The 26,452-nt window shown below is 40.4% G+C and overlaps 1 protein-coding gene across 5 annotated transcripts in view; it reads right to left on the minus strand.

The window, feature by feature from the left end:
* LOC131105890 (receptor-type tyrosine-protein phosphatase gamma-like) overlaps positions 1-26,452 on the minus strand; it is a 181,826-nt gene that overhangs the window by 111,025 nt on the left and 44,349 nt on the right. For all 5 annotated transcript variants that reach the window (XM_058054374.1, XM_058054372.1, XM_058054371.1 and 2 more), the window contains exon 2: positions 21,757-21,870. In XM_058054374.1, coding sequence (XP_057910357.1) covers positions 21,757-21,843 — 87 coding nt within the window. In that variant the 5' untranslated portion in view covers positions 21,844-21,870. The remainder of the gene's footprint in view (positions 1-21,756; positions 21,871-26,452) is intronic.

A 26,452-nucleotide genomic window follows, 5' to 3' on the forward strand; every position in this document is an offset into this window, starting at 1 on the left:
GCAATCTATTGATTATTTTTTTCCATTAATTGAGCAGTTGGTTGTCAATTACATTTGACCAAGGGACAGAAAATGCTTGACATTATTTGGTTGGTGAACCAAATGAAAAGCTTGAAAGGGGACCTTTCTTTGTTTTCCCCACTTTTCTGACCTTGAAATGTAGTTAGAATGTTGTATTTTTGTGTTAAACCATGCCAAAGTTTCAGATAATGAGGAAGTGAAAGAAGTTTGGGGTGGCTCAAAATGCTCTGTTTCAAAACTGCCCTTTTGTGATGTCACAGAGGGACAGACTTCCTTATTTGGGCATGGCTGTAAACCAGATAAACCCTCTGCCCTCCCCCAAGCTCTGTAACTGCGTTTACGAAACAAGCTCAAGTTATTGTATTTGGTGATTTCCAGCAAGAGAAAAATATTTCCATCTGTCAACAGCATTTCACACGGGACTGTTTTTGTGAACATGAATATGAAATATTGCTGCAGCCAGAAGCAGCACACTCTGGCCAGGAAAGGTGCATTAATTTCGGACACTTTGTGTGGGAAAGGTGCATTAATCTCAGATGTTGTGTGCATGCATGTGTGTGTCATCACGTCCTGTTTGAGCTCTGACAAAGTGTGTGGGACAATGAGCACGCTTCCTCGGTCAGGTGTGTTCGGCTTCTCCTGAGCTCCACTGTACCAACACCGCCGCTAACAAAGTGTGTCCCACAATGACCGCTCATCTTCGAGCAGGCGAGATTGCCACGCATCCGGCTTCTTCTGAGCTCCACCACACCAACGATACCTCTGACAAAGTGTGTGGACAATGAGCACTCACACTAAGAAAATAGAAAATAGGATAAGAAAATTTTAAGAAAATTGGAAAAAAGTTAGAGAAAAAATTGTCTTCTACTTGCCGTAACCATAATTTGTTTTCCTATTGGTGCACATCATTCATTCATTTTCTACCGCTTTTTCCTCACGAGGGTCGCGGGGGTGCTGGAGCCTATCCCAGCTGTCTTTGGGCGAGAGGCGGGGTACACCCTGGGCTGGTCACCAGCTAATCACAGGGCACATACGTATAGACAAACAACCATTCACACTCACATTCATACCTATGGACAATTTGGAGTCGCTAATTAACCTAGCATGTTTTTTGGAATGTGGGAGGAAACCGGAGTACCCGGAGAAAACCCACGCATGCATGGGGAGAACATGCAAACTCCACACAGAGATGGCCGAGGGTGGAATTGAACCCTGGTTGTGCACATCATCAACATTGCAATTCCACTTCTAACATTCATTAATTTTGGATGGACGTTAAATTTTCATTCATGCATTCATTTTCTACTGCTTATCCTCATGTGGGTCGCTGGGGTGCTGGAGCCTATCCCAGCTGTCTTCGGGCGAGAGGCGGGGTGCACCCTGAACTGGTGGCCAGCCAATCACAGGGCACATATAGACAAACAACCATTCACACTCATATTCATACCTATGGACAATTTGGAGTCGCCAATTAACCTAGCATGCTTTTGGAATGCTTTTGGAGGAAACCGGAGTACCCGGAGAAAACCCACACGTGCACGGGGAGAATATGCAAAGGCAAAATGCCCAGGGTGGGATTGAATTCAGGTCTCCTAGCTGTGAGGTCTGCACGCTAACCACTGGACCGCCGTGCAGCCTCACTACTAACATGACAGCATTTTTTATAAAATATATAGAAGTAAAAACAAAAATTCAGAGTGTGTCCTAAAAGCAGGTGATAATGAAGTAGGTCGCCGCCAAAATCTGAATTTACCTTGTTTCTGGTTGTTTGCTATGTAAATAGGCAGTGTGTTTTCTGGCAATGTGCTGCAGCATTGATACTGTGCTGTAGTGCCAGTTCTGTTTGACAGTGCAAACATTGCACCGCCTTGTCTGCCTTTTTTGAGTCTGAAATGATCCCAAACTTTTGACAGCTTCTGACAATTCCTTTGGGCACTTTCCTCTCTTTTTACCCTGGTCGCTGTTTTCCTTTGAGCCACCTCTCTCCTCTCGCCACAGAACACGGCACCCACACCAACAATCTATTGTAGTATTCGTGCAGAAACATTTTCTGCAACATAATTGATGTTACTGTCACTCTGAGTGGTCTGGGTTTTATCCATTTTAGCTATTACACTCATTAAATGAGTCATTGAGGCAACAGAAAAGTAATTACATATGTTTTCTAATCAAAATGATTGATTTAATCGAATCTTCGCAGCCAGTAGATCATGATAATTGTGGCCTAAAATACCTGACTTTGTGCGTTTTGATGTATTGAAGCTTATTTTTCAACAGCATTTCATCAGCTTATGGTTTCACTAATTTGGATTTGTTGTGAAGGCCACACATGGTGTCCGAGTGGTTAGCATTTCGGCCACACAGTCAGGAGATCGGGAAGACCTGGTTTCGATTCTCTGCTTGGCATCTCTGTGTGGAGTTTGCATGTTCTTCGTGTGCACACTGATTCTTCGTATATGGCTCTCACATGTCAGAGATGTACTTTGGCACAAAAAAATGTGAAACGACTTGTACAAGCAAAGCTGTTTTAAAGTCTATTCTCTGAGCAACAGGAAGCCAGTGCAGAAAACCGAGGACGGGTCATATTTTCTGGTTCTTGTCAGGACTCAAACAGCAGCATTCTGGATGTTGTGCAGCTGTTTTACAGCTGGTTTAGTGATCCCACTGAGAAGGCCGTTGCAATCGTCCAGCCTGCTGGAGACAAAGGCATCACTTTTGGCAATATTTTTTAGGTACTAAAAAGCCACTGATGTTATTCATGTAATGTTGCTGTTAAAGTTAAGAAATGAGTCCATTATTACAGCTTGATTTCTAACCTGATGATTAGGTTTTAGATAGAGTCTCAAGGTGACTCATACCAGACAATGATTTCAGTTTTGTCTGCGTTTAGTTGGAGAAAGTTTTGCATCCACACACTGATCTGTTTGACGACAAATACGTTCATTCTCTAGCAACATGTATTAAATATGTTGGGGAAAAAAGTATCTCTTCATTTGTTTCCCATGTTTCCATGCACTCTACTCAACATATGGAGATTGTATTCAGTGCTGACTGGCTGGTAATCCATCACATTATCACATACTACAGTATTAATTGTCCCTGTACCCTAGAAAGCGCCCATGAATGATACGGGAAAAGGCCGAAATGATACTGTGTCAAAGCCCAGGGCAGTGATACTGATAAAATATAGAGTTTAACCATGTCCAGTATCAGCCCCCGTAGCTGTCCACTCAGAGCCCGCTGCTCTGGTATCGTGCCCGTGAAACAACCAATCAGAGAACAGCGCACAAGCGTGAACACACACTATAAATATTCCTAGTGTTTCTCCAGTCACCAAAAAACCCAAACTTGATTAATGGAACTTTAATTGTCAGACATTGATAAGATAAGACTGTTGATAAAATATTATTGTTGAAATATTTTTGCAATTATTGTGTTTACACTGTTTAGATATAATACATGTAATAAACTGAACATTTTCTGGAAACAAAATGGTCTTTTGATTAAATAGTACGTGATAATAAGCTCATGATTAAATTGCATGTGATAATAAGATCATCACATGGTTTGTCTGGTATCAGGCCTAGTATCATGCCCCCAAGTGTCAGTATCAGCCCGAGACCGAAGGCCTGATACCTGGCCTGATACCAGACAAACCATGTGATAACCTATAATTAGCATTTAGGAATGACTTCATTGATGTGATAACTTTACACTTCATCTTTTTAAAAGCTACATTTGGATAAGAGATTTAGATTGTGTAAGTGGTCGTATTATATATATATATATATATATATATATATATATATATATATATTTTTTTTTTCTCCACACAATTTAATGCCTACCATATAACCATTACAGCGTGTTTACACACTGTAAGCCAGATATGTGGTTGACTGATCAGTAAACCAATGGGTTGCTGATACCATAGATTGCATCAGGATAGCTTTATCAGCCCAAGTGCAGGGTGAAGATTAGACTGAACCAGTCACTGCAGATGCACAAAAATGTGTGTGTGTGTGTGTGTGTGTGTGTGTGCGAAGACGGACAGAGAGGGAAAGTGTATTCCAAGGTGGTACAAAATGATTGTTATATGTAAGACCTAAACACATCCTATTGTTTTTGTTCTCTGAGGCCACCCAGTGTGAGGAGGTCTCCCAGCCTTTAGCAAAGCAGTCCTTGGCAGTCCTTCACCTCATGTCCTACTCCATAGTGGCTCAAGTTTTTATTGAATTTTTGCTCAGACAATTCAAAACCAGCTATTACCTCTGTTTTAATGTTCTATTCAACAGCTTCGTGTAGGTTGGATTACATGTTTTTAGTGACACATTCGTAATAAAGGGATGACACCATCTTCTTCCAGTTAGGTGGTATAGCATGCGCATATTGATACAAGCGTTGAATAACTTTGGGTCATTTTGAAGCAGATATTTATGTACACAGTGGGTGTGCAGTCAGGGGAGTCATGAAAAAAATGAAATAATAATAACATGATAACAAATGATTATAAATTAGAAATGCATGTTCTGTATTGATTCCAGTTGTTTTTAAACAGGACCTACTATGCTTTTTCCACTTGTCTGATCTATAAATGTAGTTAGAATGTTGTATTCTTCTGTAAATCAATGCCAAAGTTTCAAACAATGAGGTTTGCACATTTGGAAGTGAGCCATGAAAGAAGTTTGAGGTGGCTCAAAACGATGCGTTTCAAAAGGCGTGGTAAAACTGTTCATTTGTGATGTCACGAGGGGCGGACTTCCTTATATGGTTCATAGTTTGGAAGCACTTTGGGTGTGTGACCAAATACAGCAGAGTGGGCCGTTTTGCCAGGAAGCACAAATAAAAGGGAATACAGCTGGAATAGGTGCACATTCTGCAAAATCAAAAGTTTTCTGTGTGGGTTATTGCGTGTAACTGCTCTATAGGAGACCACAACTCAATACAAAGGGTCGAAAAATTTGCATTACAGCTCTTTGTTAGGGCGGCACGGTGGTCTAGGAGTTAGCGCACAGACCTCACAGCTAGGAGACCAGGGTTCAATTCCACCCTCGGGCATCTCTGTGTGGAGTTTGCATGTTCTCCCCGTGCATGCGTGGGTTTTCTCCGGGTACTCCGGTTTCCTCCCACATTCCAAAAACATGCTAGGTTAATTGGCGACTCCAAATTGTCCATAGGTATGAATGTGAGTGTGAATGGTTGTTTGTCTATATGTGCCCTGTGATTGGCTGGCGACCAGTCTAGGGTGTACCCCGCCTTACGCCCGAAGACAGCTGGGATAGCTCGTGAGGAAAAGCGGTAGAAAATGAATGAATGAATGAATGAGCTCTTTGTTAACATTTGAAAAAAAATATTTCCAGGTGAAATACAGGGCAGAAACCCAAGTTGATCTCTTCTAGGCTTTGTGGGCAAGCCCTGCTTACCATCTGGTGCACAGAATGGTATCATGGCACCTTCCAGTTTGTGTTTGTATTGTTGAAAAACAGATGTAATAGTTTTGCTGAACTACAGTAGTTTAGTCTGGATGATTTTGCCTACAGAGAAACTGTAAATACTGTAAAATCCCAACCCCAAAGCTAAACCCTGAACACATACCCATGTCAAGAGAGCAGTGTGTGCTCATTGAGGGAGGAGTCTGACAGCGTGACTTTAGACACCGGCCCTTCATGCCCAGGGACCCAAACTACAGTAAATGTCATGTTTTCATCTCCTTCTCATTGATCTCACACTCGACTGTTCAAATGGCGATCAGACCCTCCGTGCCCTTTACGAAATCAATGCATTCTTCTGCCGACCTCATCAAAGTCCAACAAATAGAAACAAGACTGGATTCTTCCTCCAACACTCACACACGCACGCACACACATCGGGTCTGATTTTGATCTTTACATATATCATAATCTTAATTAATTCATCAGGTTGTTTTGACTCATGAGTGAGCAGCTAAAATCATCATCGTCTTTACTCCTTTGTTCTGAGCTTCTCTTTGCTCTACCATTTATTCTGCATTGTTCTTCACACACTTTGGACCTCGGTTTCGACCACATTTTCCGTCCATATCATTCACCCTTCTTTTCCCTTTCTGTTCTTTGACATTGTCTGCCTAACCACATTACTATTCCTTTCAGTCCGCCCTTTTTACAGCTGCATTAAAGTGTGGCAAAAAAGCTAAATAGATAAAACTACTTGGATAGACTAAATTGAACTTGCACCCAGTAGATTCATTCATTTATTCATTCATTTTCTACCGCTTATACTCATGAGGGTTGTGGGGGGTGCTGGAGCCTATCCCAGCTGTCTTGGGGCGAGAGGCGGGGTACACCCTGGACTGGTTGTCAGCCAATCACAGGGCACATATAGACAAACAAGCATTCACGTAATTATTATTATTGTTTATCTATTTTTAAGTATCTAGCCATTTCATCAGTTACTTCATCAGTAACTTTCTCAATTAGTTCTTCTGTGCTTTCCCCACAACAAAAAACAGTAGTATCACCTGCAAATACTATTAGCTTTAAATATTTTGTCACTTTGCAGATGTCATTCATTTAAAAGTGGAACAGCTTTGGTCCCACTATTGACCCCTGGTGTACTCCACATGTAATATTTAATTACCATAAAACCGGGCAATGGGCTGCACGGCGGCGAGTGCTCAGTGCGCAGGCCACACAGATAGGAGATCAGCGTTTGATTCCACATGTGTGAAGTATGCTCCCCGTTTGTTGTCCCTGTGCTTTATTCGTCCCTCAGTGGGGAAATTTGTATTGCACAGCAGCAAGAGTACAGAGTCAGTTAAGCAGTACAAAATACACAATATAGAAAAATAAACAATATGAACAACCCAAGTATTAACAAAATCAACAGTTTTTTCCAGAGTTATATACAATACAGTATGTAGATAATATGAAACGAGATGACATATATGACCAGTCTATACACTGACATCTTGTTAGAGAGTTAATATGAGGCATTATGGAAATACTTCACATAGAACTTAGTATATTGCATTTAAAGTCCTTAATATTGCACATGGAGGTTGATCAGATATTGCACAGTGAATGGGGGTCTGGAGTAACTATACTGACTATAAAGCAAGTATTACATAGATGTACATAGTGGTGTAGAAGTAGTTGTTGAACTTATCAACTACCTCGTTCATACCATCATTATTGGTGTTTACAACTATAAAATAATGAGGGTAGTCTGCTTTCGCAAGATACTGTTTAGAATACCTCTCTGATGTTTTTGTTGATTTTTCTCCAATAATTTCCTTTAGTATTGTTTCTGACACACTCTAAAGATTGTTGTCAATAGGGATGAACCAAAGTCTTCTGTACCCATGACACAGAAACATCCCCAAAGCAGAATATTTCGATTGTTTCGACGGAGGGCCGAAGCACTGCAGGTTTTCTTTCCAACCTGTTTCTCCAGCAATTGACAAGCTTCTTCCCTCAAAACAAAAGAGGGTTAATCATTAAAATCACCTGCTTTAGTGACCGGCTGGAAAAAAAACCTGCAATGTCTCGGCCCTTCATGGCATGAGTCTGACACCCCTTGTGTAAAGTCTGGAGGCCATGTCAGGAAATATGCCCAAGAACATGAACAAAAGAGATGATTCATATAACCTGAAGAGAACATGTTCCAGGATTGCATTCTAAAACAAAACACATCTTGACACAAGTCCCTGAGCCATGTTCCATTATGGTAGGCTCTCTCAAGCCTTATTAATGGAACTGATTAGCGATGGACAGCTACAATTGCTGAGCTACATTGACTAAGCCAGCTGGACTGAAAGCATGACGCACTGGTAGCATTAACATTTGCATTCGTTCAGAGGAAGGACATTTCAGACTGGAGGCAGATGCCTACAGATCAGTAAGTATCAGTGGTCACGCTTAATGAGTTGACATCCCTCCAGACATATAGCACTTGATGAAACTTCATTCATTTATGTGTGCTTTCCTCAACTAATTAAGAGCATAATTAACCATTGGATAAAGGCTGTTTGCCCTATTCACATGCTACGAAGACTGAATCATTTATGAATGTTCCTGCTGCAGACTGCATGAATGCACATCCATTTTCATGGATACTTTAGCAACTTGACTTGGCACAACTGGATAAGTTCAATAGCAATACCTATAAATAACTCAGCTTCAAGTCTTTACTAAGACAATTGCATCACATTCATACCTATGGACAATTTGGGGTCACCAATTAACCGAGCATGTTTTTGGACTGTGGGAGGAAGCCGGAATACCTGGAGAAAACCCACACATGCATGGGGAGAACATGCATGGAATCGAACTTGGGTCTCCTAGCTGTGAGGCCTCTCGCCGTACAGCCCATTCTAAAATCATGACATAAAATTCCAGAAAAAAAAGCATGCAGATAAAATACTTTCAGTTGTCAAATGTCAGGCCTGCGTGATAAGTGAGGGAAGGCTGAAGTCCGAGCTAGACGTGCGGATTGGTGCGGTCTCAGCAGTAACGTGGACTACTGTTGTGAAGAGAAAGCTGAGCCAGAATGCAAAACTCCATGTACGTATTTAAAAACCCTCAGCGAGGGAACAATAGTACATTGGATCAGTTCTACATCCTTCCAAGTGCACGAGAGTCAGAAGCTTTGGATGGTGACTGAAAAGACGAGCTTGTGAATAAAATTAGATCCACTGCAGGTTGGCTGGGCTCTCCCTTGCAGATAGGGTCAGGATCTTGGTCATCAGTAGAGCTACTACTGCTCCACACTGAGAGGAGTTGAGGTTGCTTGTACTTGCTTCAAGTGTCCCCAACGAGACAATGCCTCATTAAAACAAAAAGTATTTTACTTGTGACGGGAGTAATGTCAGAGACCAGCCAGAAAGTGTCTGATTGAACAAGAACTGTTATTAGATCATAAAAGGGTCAAGCATATTTAACAGTTATCTTGGCCGAGTCTTTAATCTTTGCAGGCAAAGGAGCAACCCTCAACAGTGTGCTAATTTTAGTGCCAGGAGCAGAGATAGTATGTTCCCTCAATGGGCATGTAAGGGGCCTTATTACCTCAATATCCCGTGGTAATGAAGCATGAAACCCGTCAGGAAACACACACACACACACACACACACACACACACACACACACTCTTCTACTACAAAGCAATAATTGGTCTCCCTTTTTCCTTTTGAAAGGAATAGAAGTCACTGTAAATAACCAGTAGATTTAGACAAGGTGGAGGACACTTAAGTCACAGTTAAGCAGTCATCATTTTCTGCTCAGTGCTCTGTTCTTCTTCATGTTTTATTGTCATTTTTGTTCTGGAACATGCAGCAGTTGAGTTTAGGCAGTCAAGATGACCTTGTCCGAGACCAATTAGACCCGCACACTTCTTTTCCTTAGTCTCGCAATGGAAAACGCTTGAGGAGAAAAGCAATGGTTTTACTCTATAAACATGCCTGCTATGAAGACAGAAATCAATAGGCACTTGTGTAATTCACTTTGTAGTAGATAACTGTGGGGTAGCACGGATAATTAATGACTCTTTGACCAATTGAACAAGGGGAATAGACACTTTTAGACCAAGCGTCATCAGGACATTGCAGACGATCCCTGGCAAGCAGATATAGATCCAAAAGTGTAGATGGGCTATACTGAGCAGGACATTACTGAAATTGACTCATTTTGCTGATGTGTCCCCCTTTCTCTTTCTGCTATGAGTGTGTATTTCACTAGAAATAGGCCATGACTACCTCTATAACCAGAACTTGACCAGTCAATTTATGGTAATGGTAATGGTTTTATTTCATTTGAACATGCATCACATTACAATTGAGTGATCACATAATCAGTTCACAGTTCCACATGTCCGAAAGGAGTAGGTAGAAGCAAAGCTTATTAGATCCTACCTCTCAATTTGGTACTTTTACAATCAGTAACTGTTACATTTGTTCACTTCCTGCTTTCCTAATGTGGTTTAAGGGTTTTTTTGGTTTTTTTTTGTCACGTACCGAAGTACGAGGTGATGTGACCATACAATGACATAATGGGTACCATAGTAACTGTCAATATAGTGATATATATAGCACATCATGACTGGTTCAACACTCTTCATCCTTGTACTCTTCATCCTACAATTTATACTGTAGTTGGGTTGTGGTTTATTCAATATTGTAAACATTATACCAAATAAAAAAAGGTTTGTGATAATTATTTCTAAGCTGTAAGATTCAAAATGATATATGATTGCATGGACTTATAATTGTGTATGAACAATATGAACTGTAAAAGTTTTTAACTTTTATTTTAACCTGTATTGTCCAGCCAATATGGCAATAAAAAAAGACGATAAAATAATTTTGTTCCATTTGCGTCCATTTTCCTGGTTATCACCAAACCGGAACGGTAAGTCATTGTCCCTCAGCTCTGTTACCTGTCTATGATGTCATCAGTCGTTGACTCTGTAGTTCTTCGCTAACTAACACAGTTACGCCACAAGTCTAATTTTCTTTCATTGATCATGGGTGTAAAAGCCACAATGGTGCCACAGAAAACTCCTGTGTTTTTCGTACTTTCAAGTAACAAAGTTGCACTGTGCATTGATTAAGTACAGTACATTTACTTACACAATGTAAATTGCTTTTGTTACTTCAATTTGCATGTTCTCCCCGTGCATGCGTGGGTTTTCTCTGGGGACTCCGGTTTCCTCCCACATTCCAAAAACATGCTAGGTTAATTGGTGACTCCAAATTGTCCATAGGTATGAATGTGAGTGTGAATGGTTGTTTGTCTATATGTGCCCTGTGATTGGCTGGCCACTAGTCCAGGGTGTACCCCGCCTCTTGCCCGAAAACAGCTGGAATAGGCTCCAGCACCCCTCGCAACCCTCATGAGGATAAGCGGTAGAAAATGAATGAATGAATAATATATACAAATTATGTATATGAGGAGAAGGAAAAGATAAGTCACACACATATTCACAAAGACACACACACACACACATCTCTTGTCTTTACAGCCAACCTCTCACTACAGCAACGTTGTCATGATCCTGTCAGATGATGTATGACAAGTGTTGAAAATCTTTAGCTGAGATGATCTGGGCCAAATTAATGAATAATTAATGTTTGATGGAGTCCTTTTAATATTTAAGGCATAATTAATAAGCAGGGACATCACTTCCCCACACTCAACGTCAACAAAAGACAAATTAGTGTCCTTGCCTAGCTCTTGCTCAGCACACACACATACACACACTTCTAAACACAGAAAGAGAATTGGATGGATGAGACAGGAGGCCTGCGGCATAGCCTGGCTTCATATTAGACAAAGAGCAAGAAATGAGCATATACAATCTCACACACACACACAAGTGAGTGTGTACAATGGTAACGGTACAAATGTGGGATAAAAAAGACAGGGAGGACGACTTTCCATCCAAGTCCCCATTTAGCTCAAACCAAATCTCAGCTCATGGAAAATTAATTCACAAACGAGGGAGAATTTCTCTCACCCCCAATACACAGTGGCACAACGCTGCCGGGGAGCGGGGGGTTGGGGGGTTGCACACAGTCCCAGCGGATCGATGTATGTGGTGCCTGAATATGTTCAGCGGATTGGGAAAAAAGAACGGGTCGCAGTTTTCAAAGTGTGAGGCAAGCCTCCCCCGGGTGTAACCACAGCTTGAGAAATATTGCAAAGAAAAAAACCTACTGAGTTAATGTCTGTTATGTCAAAAGGTAGTGAGTGAACAGAAAAATAGTCTGGGATGAGAAGACAAATGTTTTTCAAAGGGTTACATTCTCTGAATGGTTGTCATTTCTTCATTTCTGTCCTTCTGTGAAAAGATGTAACAAAATGTGTGGTAGTACATACCTCTCTATATAACATGTAAAAAATATGTGCTTTTGTCACTTTTAGGGTATATTCTTTCATTAGCTGGCGTTTTGCATGCAATACTGCATGCTTTCGGTGTTACTCTAGGACATGGGTTGTTTATATTGTTTATTTTTCTATATTGTGTATTTTGTACTGCTTAACTGACTCTGTACTCTTGCTGCTGTGCAATACAAATTTCCCCACTGTGGGACGAATAAAGGCATATCTTATCTTATCTTATCTTATATAATGACAGATCAACTCAAAACACACAATTGAATTTTTCAGGTTTATATTGAATAAGACACCGCAAATATACGTACTACATGAATACAGAATATGGTATTGGAATCTTAAGATGATAAAACTGTGTATCCACCTACTCAACATGTTTACAAACAAACTCACGAGTGGCTGTAGCCAGTAACTAGATTCCAAAATGCAAAAGTTTACGTGTAACAAAATTTATTACAATGCGTCTGAACCAAAAATACACAAACAGAGGGAAAAAAAAGTACAACTGAAATACCCCGGACTCGCCACGAGACAAAAATACAAGAACTAACACATGGATATAGCAGAGTGAGAATATATAACTAAAAATCCCTGCACTACACTAAGCAGAAAAAACGAACAAACAGAAAACTAAGCTAACTTTACCCTTTCAACCTGAAAACATTCCCATGCGGACTTGATCTTGGATGAGTTGTCGACACAAATGGGGTCAACTTAAACTGTCCCACTGTTGTCAGTTAAGGACTAGGGATGAGCCAGTACACAACTATCTGTATCTGTTTACCCGTTTAAATTATCTGTATCCATACTCGGAGTGGGTGGGGTATAAACCGGAAGTGGGTGTGGTTTACCTGGAAATGGGCAGGTCTTAAATATGTACATTATTTTAAATCTGAAATTGACTTGGATTGATGAGAAGTTGCTATATGTTTTGTTTACTATTCAGCTATATGCGTACTGTGTAAGTGTGTAAGTGATCCTTGAGACGACATTCATTCATTCATTTTCTACTGCTTGTCCTCAACAAGGGTTGTTGTGGAGGGTGCTGGAGCCTATCCCAGCTGTCTTTGGGCGAGAGGCGGGGTACACCCTGGACTGGTGGCCAGCCAATCACAGGGCACATATAGACAAACAACCATTCACACTCACATTCATACCTATGGACAATTTGGAGTCGCCAATTAACCTAGCATGTTTTTTGGAATGTAGGAGTTAACAGTTAACAAAATTTAACAGTTTTGCAACGTTACCGGTTCATGTCCTGTTGGTTGTTGAAAAACCTTAGTTAATACAAAAGTGCTCTGTGTCATTTTAAAAAATTACAGACGCCACAGAACACGGCGGCAGCAGTCCGCCTTCCAATGCAGCCCACCACCACAGCTTGAAAAAAATCCTAGGGGAAACCCTGAAGTGAGTGAAATCGTCCAGTTTTCCGAAATGTGTACACAGCAATGTCACAAATAATGCAGGATAAAAAAACAAATATGAAAAAAATGCTGCAAATGCCAAAAATACAAAGCCCAAATTAACTGCATGAGAAATGCTACAACTTTACAGAAGAAAACAGAAGTTAGCCAGACTACCACATTACGTATGTAATATTTCACAGCATAAGTGATTTTTAAGAACAAGAAAAATTGTGTCTCTCCAGTCTACCAATTGTATTCTCTGCATCTGATATGGTAGCCATGTTTTGTATTTGGATCAAATATTATTTTCCCACCTTAAATGCACTACATCAGGGTTGCCCAATACATAAATGGCAAAGGTAGTGTGGGTAGATCGCATGGAAAAAATAGATGTCAGACTGCCATCCACCCTAACTATGGCATGTGTCCCTTAATCGTCATACTGGGCAGCCAGTCTAACATCTAACATCATCCGTTCCGACACATGGGTCACCACGCATGCATCTACAACTGAAACAAATGCTGCAACCCAGTTGCCTCCTTAGTTGAACTCATTTAAACCTAAGAATGGGTATAACAAGTAGTGGGTACTTTAAAAACAAACCAGAAATACAGTACTAAAAAATGTCTTCATGCATTAATGCAAGGAACACCAACATACAATTTATCAGAAGTCCCAATATATCCCAGTATATTTATAAATACATGGGTTTTCTTTTTGTATGCAACATTTGGACTTTGGTCATTTTCTAAGCATGCTGGAAAAGTGTGTGCATCTCTGAACGAGATGGATATCACCCTCTCAGTCCTCCACAGACACCTTGACTACTCAAGGACTTCTTGAAAGGTGTGACGATATTAAGGCAACAAATCAATGCTTCTCAGTGAGTGTATCGGTTTGATCCTGCATTAGACACGCAGCCGCTGACACAATCACCGAGAGTTGCTGTATAATGCATGGCCCCACACACCTCACACGGATTTCTCAATTTGCTGTTAGCATTCCTTTAATAAACGGGGATGCGTGCACACGCACACACCCATGCAGACGGAAAAAATGACTTTGTGGTGTCAAATAATTAAGTGGTGGCATCAATTAAAGTAATCTTTACATTTTAAAGGGGACCTGTTATGCTTTTTTCACTTTTCTGACCTATAAAGTTCGAATATTGTATTCTCGGGTTAAATAAAGTTTCAGATAATTTTGCCCATTAGGAAGTGAAATGTGAAAAGTCAAAAGCCCTGAAGAATTTTGGGATGGCTCAAAACTCTCGGTTTCAAAAGGCGTGGTAAAACTGCCCCTTTGTGATGTCACAGAGGGTCTGACTGCCTTATATGGGCGTGCCTGTAAGCAGACAAGCGCTCGGCCCTCCCCCAAGTTCTGCTCTATAGCAAAGCCACATTTGTTTACAATTCGACGCCACCATCAGGAACAAGTGGCTGGAGTTCCTGATCCCCGACAAGCAAAAGAATGGATTTTAATCATTCAACAGCATTTTACACGAGTTTTATGGGCCGGCAAATAGCCGACACCTTTCAACATTACTTGGTCGTGGGGACTGACCAAGCAGTAAGTAACAATTTATCAGTGTCTGAACTGTGTTTATTTTGTGTAAGTCATGGAGCAAAAGCGCTTGCTAATAGCCATTTCCCACCACAATTAGTGGCCACATTCGGGTACCGATGCTAAAATGCTAAAGCTACTTACCATTGAGAGACATCTTGAAGTAAGCTCTTGGGAAACTTCTCTACTTCCGTTTCAGATTCGGGATCTAACACACATGGCTGTATATTAAAAACGGAAATTTTTAAAAATAAATAAATGTGTATTATCAACTCCTATGCCGTTTATCAAAGTTAGCTGCGCAAACCAGAAGTGTTTCTATGCACACAGGAGTGTGACCAACCACAGCGAAGTGGGCGTGCCTGGACCTGGAACGTGGGTTGAATACATTAAAACAGACCGTTTTCACAGAACCACAAAAGATATACAGCTAAATAGGTGCAGATTCTGGAAGAAATAAAAAGCTTTGTGTGTTGGATATCGTGTGTAGCTCCACAACAAAGGGCTGGAAAAGTAGCATAATAGGTACCCTTCAAAAGAAAGCACTAGTGGGTGCTGGATAAACAACATAGATTACATATATGCACAACTTGTTCATGTTATAAATTACCTTTGTGTGGCATTTACAAATTGTTCATATGAATTGTTCATGAATTCATACAAGACACTGCAATGTCTGCAAGGAGATGGACTGTCAGACACCATTTTTGGTCCATTTCAGAACATTCATGCATTCATTCATTTTCTACCGCTAAGCCATTTTACAAATGAACTTTGTCAATTTGTCCGTTAAGTGGCGGATCCTATCCCAGCTGTATTGGGGCGAGAGGCGGGGTACACCCTGGACTGGTCGCCAGCCAATCACAGGGCACATATAGACAAACAACCATTCACACTCACATTCATACCTATGGACAATTTGGAGTCTCCAATTAACCTAGCATGTTTTTGGAATGTGGGAGGAAACCGGAGTACCCGGAGAAAACCCACGCATGCACGGGGAGAACATGCAAACTCCACACAGAGATGACCGAGGGTGGAATCGAACCCTGGTCCTCCGAGCTGTGAGGTCTGCGTGCTAACCACATTAGCGAACATTTAATCAACAATTAATCGGATGGATGATTCATCAGTTTTCAATGAATTGTTGTTTGATTAAAAAATGTAAATATCCTCTAATTTCCAACCTCTCATATGGGAATATTTTAAATGTTCTTAGTCATCCATGAAACCTTTGTGTTTTAGGCAAACCAAGATATTCACTCACATCAGCATTGACTTTGGAAAACAGTGATGAGCATTTTTGGCTCATGTTGATATGTTGTGTAACAAACCACTAACTATATTATGCTTGGTTCATCTTGATTTGGTCCCTCTAGGGCCCAACCAATTGCTCGATCAATTGAAACAACAAGCTTCATGTTAACGGACAAATCGACAAAGTTCATTTGTAAAATGGCTTATGTCAATATTGATTTTGGTCAGTTCCCATTTCCATTTCTAGCTGCCATTTCCTGTGTTCTGCTATGTTTCAGACAGCATCAGCATTCTTAATCCCAGGAAGACACCAAGGGCCAAATGTTAAACAATCGATTGCAAGTGGACAGTCCAGGTTGCCTTAGAAAACGTTTCACCTCTCATGCTAGCAGGTTCATCAGTTCATCAGTTCAAAGACGAGATGGGACACACACTAGTAGAATAGATAGGACAGCTCTAGTCTGAGAGTCTGGTGCAAGATCCAATCTATTTAACCTCTAAAGGAGGAGGCAGTTTTAGACAGGAATGGTAGCTCTTTAGTGGTGTCAAATGACGATCGTTGGGATACAATAGAGTGAGGTCTCTGGCTGACAACGTTGTCGTGGTTATCACCTTTGCTTCCCTCATCCCATTCAGATGTCATGATGGTCATGGACCCATCTGAAAAAGACTTTTAGGAAGGGATAAAAAGGACAGAATTGTATATGGGGGGCGGCATGGTGGTCTAGTGGTTAGCGCGCAGACCTCACAGCTAGGAGACCAGGGTTCAATTCCACCCTCTGCCATCTCTGTGTGGAGTTTGCATGTTCTCCCCGTGCATGCGTGGGTTTTCTCCGGGTACTCCGGTTTCCTCCCACATTCCAAAAACATGCTAAGCTAATTGGCGACTCCAAATTGTCCATAGGTATGAATGTGAGTGTGAATGGTTGTTTGTCTATATGTGCCCTGTGATTGGCTGGCGACCAGTCCAGGGTGTACCCCGCCTCTTGCCCGAAGACAGCTGGGATAGGCTCCAGCACCCCCGCAACCCTCGTGAGGAAAAAGCGGTAGAAAATGAATGAATTGTATATGGGAGAAGAGTGTCATAGTGTGTGTCATAGACCCCCACCTCGTTGAAAGATGCTTTCTTGACCTTAAAGGGGACCTTGAGCAGCTACACACAATGACCCCCCCAGAAAACATTTGACATTTTATGGAATCAGCACCTATCCCAGCTGTATTTCCTTTGATTTGTGCTTCTTGCCAATACGGTCTGTTTTAATTTATTTCGCCCCCGGTGATTGGTCACAGGCCCAAAATGCTTCCCAACTATGAACCATATATGGAGGTCTGCACTCTGTGACATCACAAAGGGGCAGTTTTACCCCACCTTTAGAAACAGAGCGTTTTGAGCCATCCCAAACCTCTTTTAGGGCTCACTTCCAAATGCACAAACCTCATAACCTTGGCATTGTTTGACACAAGAATACAACATTTTGACCACATTTATAGGTCAGAAAAGTGGAAAAAGCATAATAGGTCCACTTTAATGTGGACGGCTTGCCTCGCTCCTCTTTCAAACCATCTCATTCCAGGAAGAACAAAAGCAAGGTAGATGAACTAAAAAATATATCTTCAGACAAAAAAACTTTTTTTTACTGACTTTTCATTAATCTGGTGACACAGACCAGTAAATAACACAATTGTGTTACAAATTTGAGAACTGAGAGACAGATATAAGTAAACCTTGGTATATATGTTTTTCAAAATAGATTTTAGCATGACAATATTAGTGTATGACAGTGGTTTTCAAACTGGAGTACGCGCCCCAAAGGGGGGGGCTTTATGATTTCCTGTTCTGTGAGTACTCAAATTGCTACACCTAAATATACAATGATTCATCTACAATGAAACATATGATTACTAATGGTTCCCCCATGTACACTTGAGTTCTCCCGTCAGTGCCACTGCTACCTGCTTTTAGTGTTGTCATGATATTCTACAGTAGTTCTTTGTTTTCATGGGTCTTCCTAGACTGCTGTTTATTTGCTTCCCAAACTTAAGCCAACAAATAACTATTATTATAGTTATTTGTTGACCTTCTCTGCTCGTGTCTGCTGGTCTTCATCTGATGTCTTTAGGTTGTACTTCATTCTCTGCAATCTCATCTCTTGTCTGCATCAAGATCCAAAAAGCAAGCCAGGCTGTCACAGACTTTCTTATAACCATCAACTCCGCCCTTTGATTTGCTGTCCAACCGGCAACCAGTCTTAACAGCCTGTTCCTTTTTAATGCTGTATTTAGCATTTCAATTTTCTGATATGAAAAAGAAAAAAAAAAGAAAAAAAATCTGCCAACTTACAAATTACCCCCCCATCTAAAGTAAAAGATCTGCATAAAATATCACAAATTCTCATTTTCATTTACCCACTCGAAGGCTATGACACAAGGCCTGAGCGCCCTGATAGTGTGTAGTGTTGAATGGTACAAATTAGGTTTGGCGCTTCAATTTTGTCAGCATCATACATTTATATCATGCAGCTCTGGAAAATACTGTGAAGGTGTGTGTGGGGGGGAGGGGGGGGGTGCATGTGTGTGGCTGTGTCCTCAAAAGGTTTAAGATGTTGGATAGGAAAAAAATGAAAATTACAAACAGTATTTTATTTAACCTGTCGAGACGTGGGTCATTTTGACCCGATGAGGTTGTGAAATACGTATAGTGTTCAACAATACAGTGATAGGCAGTATTACTATATTCTATACAAGACACCATATGCACTTTATACTATTCCCTGTATGACTGATCATGTGGTACTGTGGTATATTATGCAAATATTGTGCAGGGGTGCTGGGATTAAATTATTATTTTATTTTATTTATAATAATTATTATTATTTTCACTTATTACTAGTTCTTAACCTGACAGCATACACCTTCAATGTTCCAATCTTATTTTGGTTGAAAAACATTGAATACCCAGTCAAACAATACAATCGTGTTGTTTTAACTGCACATTAGGTAGTTCTCTCAAATAGAAATTAAAAGAATTAAAAAATTAATTAGAATTAATCTCCATTTGCAACTACATATGTCTGAAGTATGCCCATTTTTACTGTAATTTATTGAAAAAAATGAACAGGAGAGAACAGGAATATATATATGCCGTATTTTCTGGACTATAAGTCACACTTTTTTTCATAGGTTGGCTATTCCTGCGACTTATATTCCAGAGCGACTTATAAATGAAAAAAATAGTTATATTACATAAACACTGGACACCTTTTCTGTTCATATTTTTTGTGTAGATGAATAACCATTGTAACCATAACATAACATCTATTCAGCCTGTTCTCTATTCTTTTATTGTTAGAACTTCCCTTCCAAGAGGACGTAATGTCTATTTGGGTCAAGTATTTTCTAAAATAAATTACCCGCAAAAAATGCGACTTATACTCCAGTGCGACTTATGTATGTTTTATTCTAACTAATTATGCATTTTTGGCCTTGTGTGACTTATACTCCAGAACTATAGTACAGAAAATACGGTACATATATATATATATATATATATATATATATATATATATATATATATATATATATATATATATATATATATATATATATATATATATATGACATTTGTGTTTTGTTCGAGCTTGCGGTTCTAACTGCAAACTGGAATGATGGTATATTGGTGCAATTTCAACAAACCAAGCTTTATAGAGAGATGTACTACAACATGCCTCAGCACGGAAATATGGGCCTGTGTAAAAACCTGGCTTTTTCATGAAAATAATATCTGGCTGGCGGGGGTTAATGATTATTAACAAAAATGTGTCCAGACTACAAATTCTTTGAGTGTTAAGCGTATTCAAACTTTACTGTCTGCTCTTACAGAACTGACAATGAACTGAAAATCCCCAAGATTCCAGGCATCTTATTTTCCCCTTTGTGTCTGCCATTACATCATAAGTTACATAAGACCTGGGATCAAACATGCAATAGGGACAGAGGGAGCCATATCAACGCTAACTAAAACTGTCATCCACAATATAGTCCTCCAAGCTCTTGCATACACAAGGGGCCATCAGTTAAGATAGAAATGAATAAACTCAAAAAGCTCATCTGAAAGATCAATGATGGCTCTCTGGGAATATTGAGGCTATGGAAGTTGGCTCCTCCAGAGCTGTAACGTTCGTTGTGTGTCCAATAAAGTATGACTGCAGAACTTTATCATATCATCCATCTCCATTAAACGGGCTCATGCTCCTTTGTAAACAAATTCCCACTCCTCCTTTTCTCGTAACTGCTGTGACATATAGTTCCTTTAATTTGCGTGTTGGTTCTATAGTGGAATGGATAGCGAGTGAACTCTCCTGTCAGTCATTCATCATCTTTGTCCCAGTGAGGAGAGATATGCTACATGCTAGCGAGTGCACTTCTTGCTAGCTGTGTTATAGTTTCTTCATGTCTTTTGTATATGAAATATGCTATTCGTTCATTATAGGGAAAAACTATTCATAATTAAATCAGTTGTTTTCAGCAGAATTGAAGTTGAATTGATGCGTATATGAGAAAAAAACTGATGTTTTCATAATTGCTATTTGTGTGTACATGAAGTTGCCAGATATCTGGCAGTCAGATCCATTTTGTTGTTAATCTTTGACATGTCAAAGACTCAAACCTCAAATCCCATCCTCCTACTATTTATTACATGGAAAATAATGCATTTTTTTGTGTTTTTAAAATTCTGAAATATACCATGTACTGTACTCAAAGTGGTATTTTATGGGTTAAAATTAGCCTTGTGCACCGATGACAATTTTCTGCACAGTGATCGAAAATGGCTTGTCGTCAAATGTTATGAACTCTATCTCTTTCCTTGTAGTAGCGATGTTCTTTTCACTGCTCATAGCAGCTGTCCGCTACCCGGCCTTTTTGGTCCCGCTAGCTTTAGCTTTAGCCATAGCGCCATTACTAGCTGTTAGTCTCTCAGAGCTAAAGGGGAAAGTGGCTAACTTCCAGACCTTTGAGGAGGTACATGAGATTGGTGGATAAGATTGGTTTCATATGTAAAGATCGGGCAAATGGCGATCCCCCAAAATTCATTCATTCATTCATTCATTTTCTACCACTTTTTCCTCACAAGGGTCGCGGGGGTGCTGGAGCCTATCCCAGCTGTCTTTGGGCGAGAGGCGGGGTACACCCTGGACTGGTCGCCAGCCAATCACAGGGCACATATAGACAAACAACCATTCACACTCACATTCATACCTATGGACAATTTGGAGTCGCCAATTAACCTAGCATGTTTTTGGAATGTGGGAGGAAACCGGAGTACCCGGAGCCCCCAAAATTAAGAAAATCAAAGTTGATCAGAAGGATGTATGCTTAGTTAAAATCCTGAAAATTACTGAATATTTGGTAGTTTCAAACAAGTCTGCAAATCTTTAAGTGCTTTATGAAAAAAGCTAAACAAATGTGAACAATAGTACATTTTTGAGACATAAAAATACTAATGCAATCAAAAACAAAAAAAGAAAAAAGAATGTCCAACATATGTCCATATGCTGTAGTCTCTGGTTCAATAAAGACTAAAATGTTCCCAAGCAACAGCAACCTTAACCAGTGGTTAGACTCATTTAGAAACACATACCTGAATAGGCCCAGTATGTATCCTCGGCAGCTCCTCTCCGCAGTCGTGTTTCGCCAGCTGTGTGAAGGCCTCGGACAGAAGGGGCATGATACTCCATTTGACTTCCTGTCAATGCTGCAGGAAAGATGAACAACAGGGACGCAAAGGTTAGCACTAAGAGAATCAGCAGCACTCTGCAGCCCTGCCTGAACACCTACTGGCCCGGATGACATCCAACTGTGTCCTTAGCTTACATACCACTCAGGCATGTTCACAGTAGGGGCACGGGGAAGGTCAACAAAGAAAATATTATCTTGCAAAAGAACACAAGTTAGGCCCTGCGCTAAGCTAATACACCATAGTTATAGTTTAAGTTTAACAGGAGTTGCAGAGAGAGAAAAAAAAATGACCGTAACTGAAATTACGTGAAATTACGTAAGAGGTTATTAACATTTTAAAACTGCAGAACCCCTGTACTGGGATTTGCATAATACATTATTTGCGGATGAGTGGTTAGCGCGCAGGCCTCACAGCTGGGAGACCCAAGTTCAATTCCACCCTCGGACATCTCTGTGTGGAGTTTGCATGTTCTCCCAATGCATGCGTGGGTTTTCTCCGGGTACTCCGGTTTCCTCCCACATTCCAAAAACATGCTAGGTTAATTGGCCACTCCAAATTGTCCATAGGTATGAATGTGAGTGTGAATGGTTGTTTGTGTATACGTGCCCTGTGATTGGCTGGCCACCAGTCAAGGGACAGGTGTCCTGAAGACAGCTGGGATAGGCTCCAGCACCAATGTGACCCTCGTGAGGATAAGCGGTAAAAAAATGAATGAATGAATTATTTGCATGCACTTGTAAGAGGTGTGAGGAAAAAGCATTAATATTGCGGTAGAAATAAAACCAAGTGCTGTACATATATGACTAGTATTAACACCTGTATTGTGTACACAGAAAATGAATTGAATGTCTATCAAGGTAGCTCACTTTCTCCAAGACACTCCCTCAGGATGTTGTACCATTGTACCAAGACTCAATAAAGATTAAAAGGTGGTCTTTGGCAACTGTAACCTTTTTGTATAAACAAACTGCTGCCTGTGCAAATCTGTGCAAAATGTGCAAAGAAAAAAAAAATGCAGTCTATAGCGTGTGGACACGTTTGTGTCTCTGGTAAAAATAAGAACCAAATGTTTCCTGTGTTTTATTTCTGCTGTCCTACAATGAGGAACATGCAAAAAAAAAAAAATAGTACATAAAACACCCAAGTGCAGTATGTATGTTTGAGGGATGCCAACTGTGGAGTTATAACAGTACGTTGGTTCCAACTATGAAGCCCTCTAAAAAAAAAAATAAATAAAAAAATGAGGATGGTAAGTAGGCTGGAATCCGCTGCCATGAGGAGGTCATTGGTGGTCTCGAGGAGGGCGGTTTCAGTACTGTGTTGGGGTCAGAAGTCAGACTAGAACTGTTCATAGATGGTATTATAGGTTGGACGAGCATGAAGGTGAGGGAACAGGTTTCCCAATATTTTGGAAATGAATGGGAGGTTTGAAATACGGTGGAGGTTATTGTATTTGTTGGGGTCTAAACCTGTTTTTTTTTTAGTAACATGGTGACAGCTGCTGTTTTGAATGAAGAGAGAACATTTCCAGAGGTTAGTGAGGAGTAGATGATGACAGAGATGGGAGGCAGGCTTTGACCAGAGCTGTGGGGAGGGGATCGGGTTGGCAGGTGGAGGGTTTGGAGTTGCAGATGAGATCCAGGGGTCCGGAAACTGGAAAGTGGAGAATGGCTCGCAGTGGGGAAGATATACTGCGGCTGGAGTGTGATTCCACAAGTCCACTGTGGAAGCCTGCCTGATGGTGCCACGAAAACACAGCATAGATTTGTTAACACCACCCCACTCTCTGTGAAATATGTAAACCAGGGATGTCCAAAGTGTGGACCGCATTTTTACGGACCCGTGAACAGCTCATTGTAGGAACAAAATATTAAATAAAAGTGGAAAAATTAATTAAAAAAATGAATGTTTAGGAGTGTGAAAAAATTGACATTTTACCCAACCTTGACACCAGCAAAATGTATGAAAGACCACCACATTAAAAATGGAATTGCATGTGACGTGATGTCAGTCATGTTATGTGAGTGTATGTGTAGCTTAGTACGGGTGTACATGTGTAGGATGTAGTATACCAGGCTATGTATGATACAGTCATGTCATACATAGTCATACATAATCCCAGGGACATGTCGGCCTTATGATGGCACTGTGTTTATTTATACCTGTTTGTATGCGTGTATACATGTGTGTTACTGTGTACCTTGTTTGATTTTAATAATAAAATTGTGCTATTTAAAAAATTTCACATTGCCCATAATTGTTTTTCTGTGCTTCTGATTTTTTTTCATTTAGGAGCACATGTGAAAAAGCAAACCATACAGCTTTATGTATTTATATATACAGCTTATATAGCACGGCGGTCGAGTACAGCTAGGAGACCAGGGTTTGCATGTTCTCCCCGTGCATGCGTGGGTTTTCTCCGGGTACTCCGGTTTCCTCCCACATTCCAAAAACATGCTAGGTTAATTGGCCACTCCAAATTGTCCATAGGTTTGAATGTGAGTGTGAATTGTCTATATGTGCCCTGTGATTGGCTGGAGACCAGTCCAGGGTGTACCCCGCCTCTCGCCCGAAGACAGCCGGGATAGGCTCCAGCACCCCCGCAACCCTCATGAGGAAAAAGCGGTAAAAAATGAATGGCTGGTTAGCCAATTTTCCTGCAGAGGCGCTCTAGTGTTATTTTTGAGTCTGTAGTTCAGGAGTAAACCACATGGCATGAGGATGTTGTTAAGGTCATTTTTATAGAGGTCAAGCAGTTCATCGTTGGGGGTCCGTGATTGAAATATTAATACAGGAGGCGAGAGAATCCAAGTTAATGGCGTTTATGTTCTGAAATGAAATGAGACATGGAGTTTTGGTTATGGAGAGGTGGAGGGGGACATTAAATGAAATGACAAAATGGTAAGATATGTGGACATGGACAGCTGTGCAGTTAGAAGGGGTGAGACCAGAGCAGCAAATGAGGTCCAGGGTATTATGGCCTTATGGCCTTTAATGTAGTGAAGTCTGAAAATTGATGAAAGCTAAAAACTGTCAAAATCTCTCATGAGAGGAAGACTGCTGTTGTCCATGGGAATGTTGGAATCACAGTAATAGTACATGAGGTGAGAGAGTGGACAGATGGGAGAGTAAAACTGTAAGGTCATTTATGAAATTTGTGTGTAGCTTAGGAGGGCGGTACACTGTGGCAATGATGGTGGGAGTGGGAAAAGACAGCTTACATGCTATCGTAAATATTCAAATGAAATGAAGTTTGGGACAAAAAATAGTCTGGACATTGAACCTCTTGTGGTGAATCGTGAGATAATGAGGTATCAAATTAAAGTCAAGTAATGCTTTATTAATCAGAATTAATCACAGACTTAATTTGACAAACTTGAAAATTCTGTAGCTTGGTTTATATACAGCTCAGTTATGGAAATACAACACCGTTGGTGTTTTTTGGGAGTTTTTTGTTAGGGCTTTATAGTCAAAATAGGTCAAATGCATTGTTAGCTCCCACATGCTAGCTGTTTTTTAACGTTTTTTCTCTCATTAGAGGGCACACAAAAGAGAAAGACATGTGGGGTCATGTTTCACATAAGGATTGTAGATGATGGGCAAATTCCAAAACAAGCGTAGTTTTCCTTTAAAGGGGAATTGTACTTGTTCATGCATGATCACAGCACATAACGTATTTTCTGGACTATAAGTCAATCCGGAGTATAAGTCACATTAGGCCAAAAATGCATAATTGGGTAGAAAAAAAAGTCGCATTTTTTCCGGGTAATTTATTTTACAAACTACTTGACCAAAACAGAAGGCAAGTTCTAACAATAAAAGAATAGAGAACAGGCCGAATATGTAGGTGTAAGATATGCTAACACAATGGCTATTCAGCTACACAAAAAAAAAAACATGAACAGAAAAGGTGTCCAGTGTTTATATAACATAAACAGTTTTTTTTTCATTTATAAGTCGCTCTGGAGTATAAGTCACAGGAACAGCCAACCTACGAAAAAAAGTGTGACTTATAGTCCGGAAATTCGGTATATAAAACGATAAAATGTTGTTGGGGTTTTTTTGTAGAGAGCTTCGTAGTGAAAATATGTGCGTCATATTAGCTAGCTCATATTAACTAGTTTCTTCATGTTATAATGCACAGAAAAGGGAAAGAAATATGTGTTCATGTTTCACATAAGGATTGTGAATGATGGGCAAAATTCCCCAAAAATTAGTTTTTGTCAGTCTACTTTCAAGTAAATTACCATCTATCAATGTGTTTTCTTTGCTAATTCCTGCCCAAATATCAGGCACAGAAAGTCCTCATTTCTTTCAGCATCCTTGTTAGAAAAGCCTCTCTGTGCTCCTCGGACTAAAACAAAGGCTGTGTCTGAATCCGGGGTCTGCATCTTAAAAGAGCGCATTTGTGGGATGCATGACATCATCATGCTGCGTGAAGGCTCCTCCAAATGCGGCAGACAAATGTGTCCTCCTTCTCTATTGAAAAGAAGTCTGCATTCAAACCATCCTTCACGACCCATCATATCCCACCAGTCCAGCCCTTAAACCAACAAGAAAACATATGTACGAGGAAAGAATGTAAATGAACAAATAG

This window comes from Doryrhamphus excisus, chromosome 18 (assembly GCF_030265055.1).
Source record: "Doryrhamphus excisus isolate RoL2022-K1 chromosome 18, RoL_Dexc_1.0, whole genome shotgun sequence".
NCBI lineage: Eukaryota > Metazoa > Chordata > Actinopteri > Syngnathiformes > Syngnathidae > Doryrhamphus > Doryrhamphus excisus.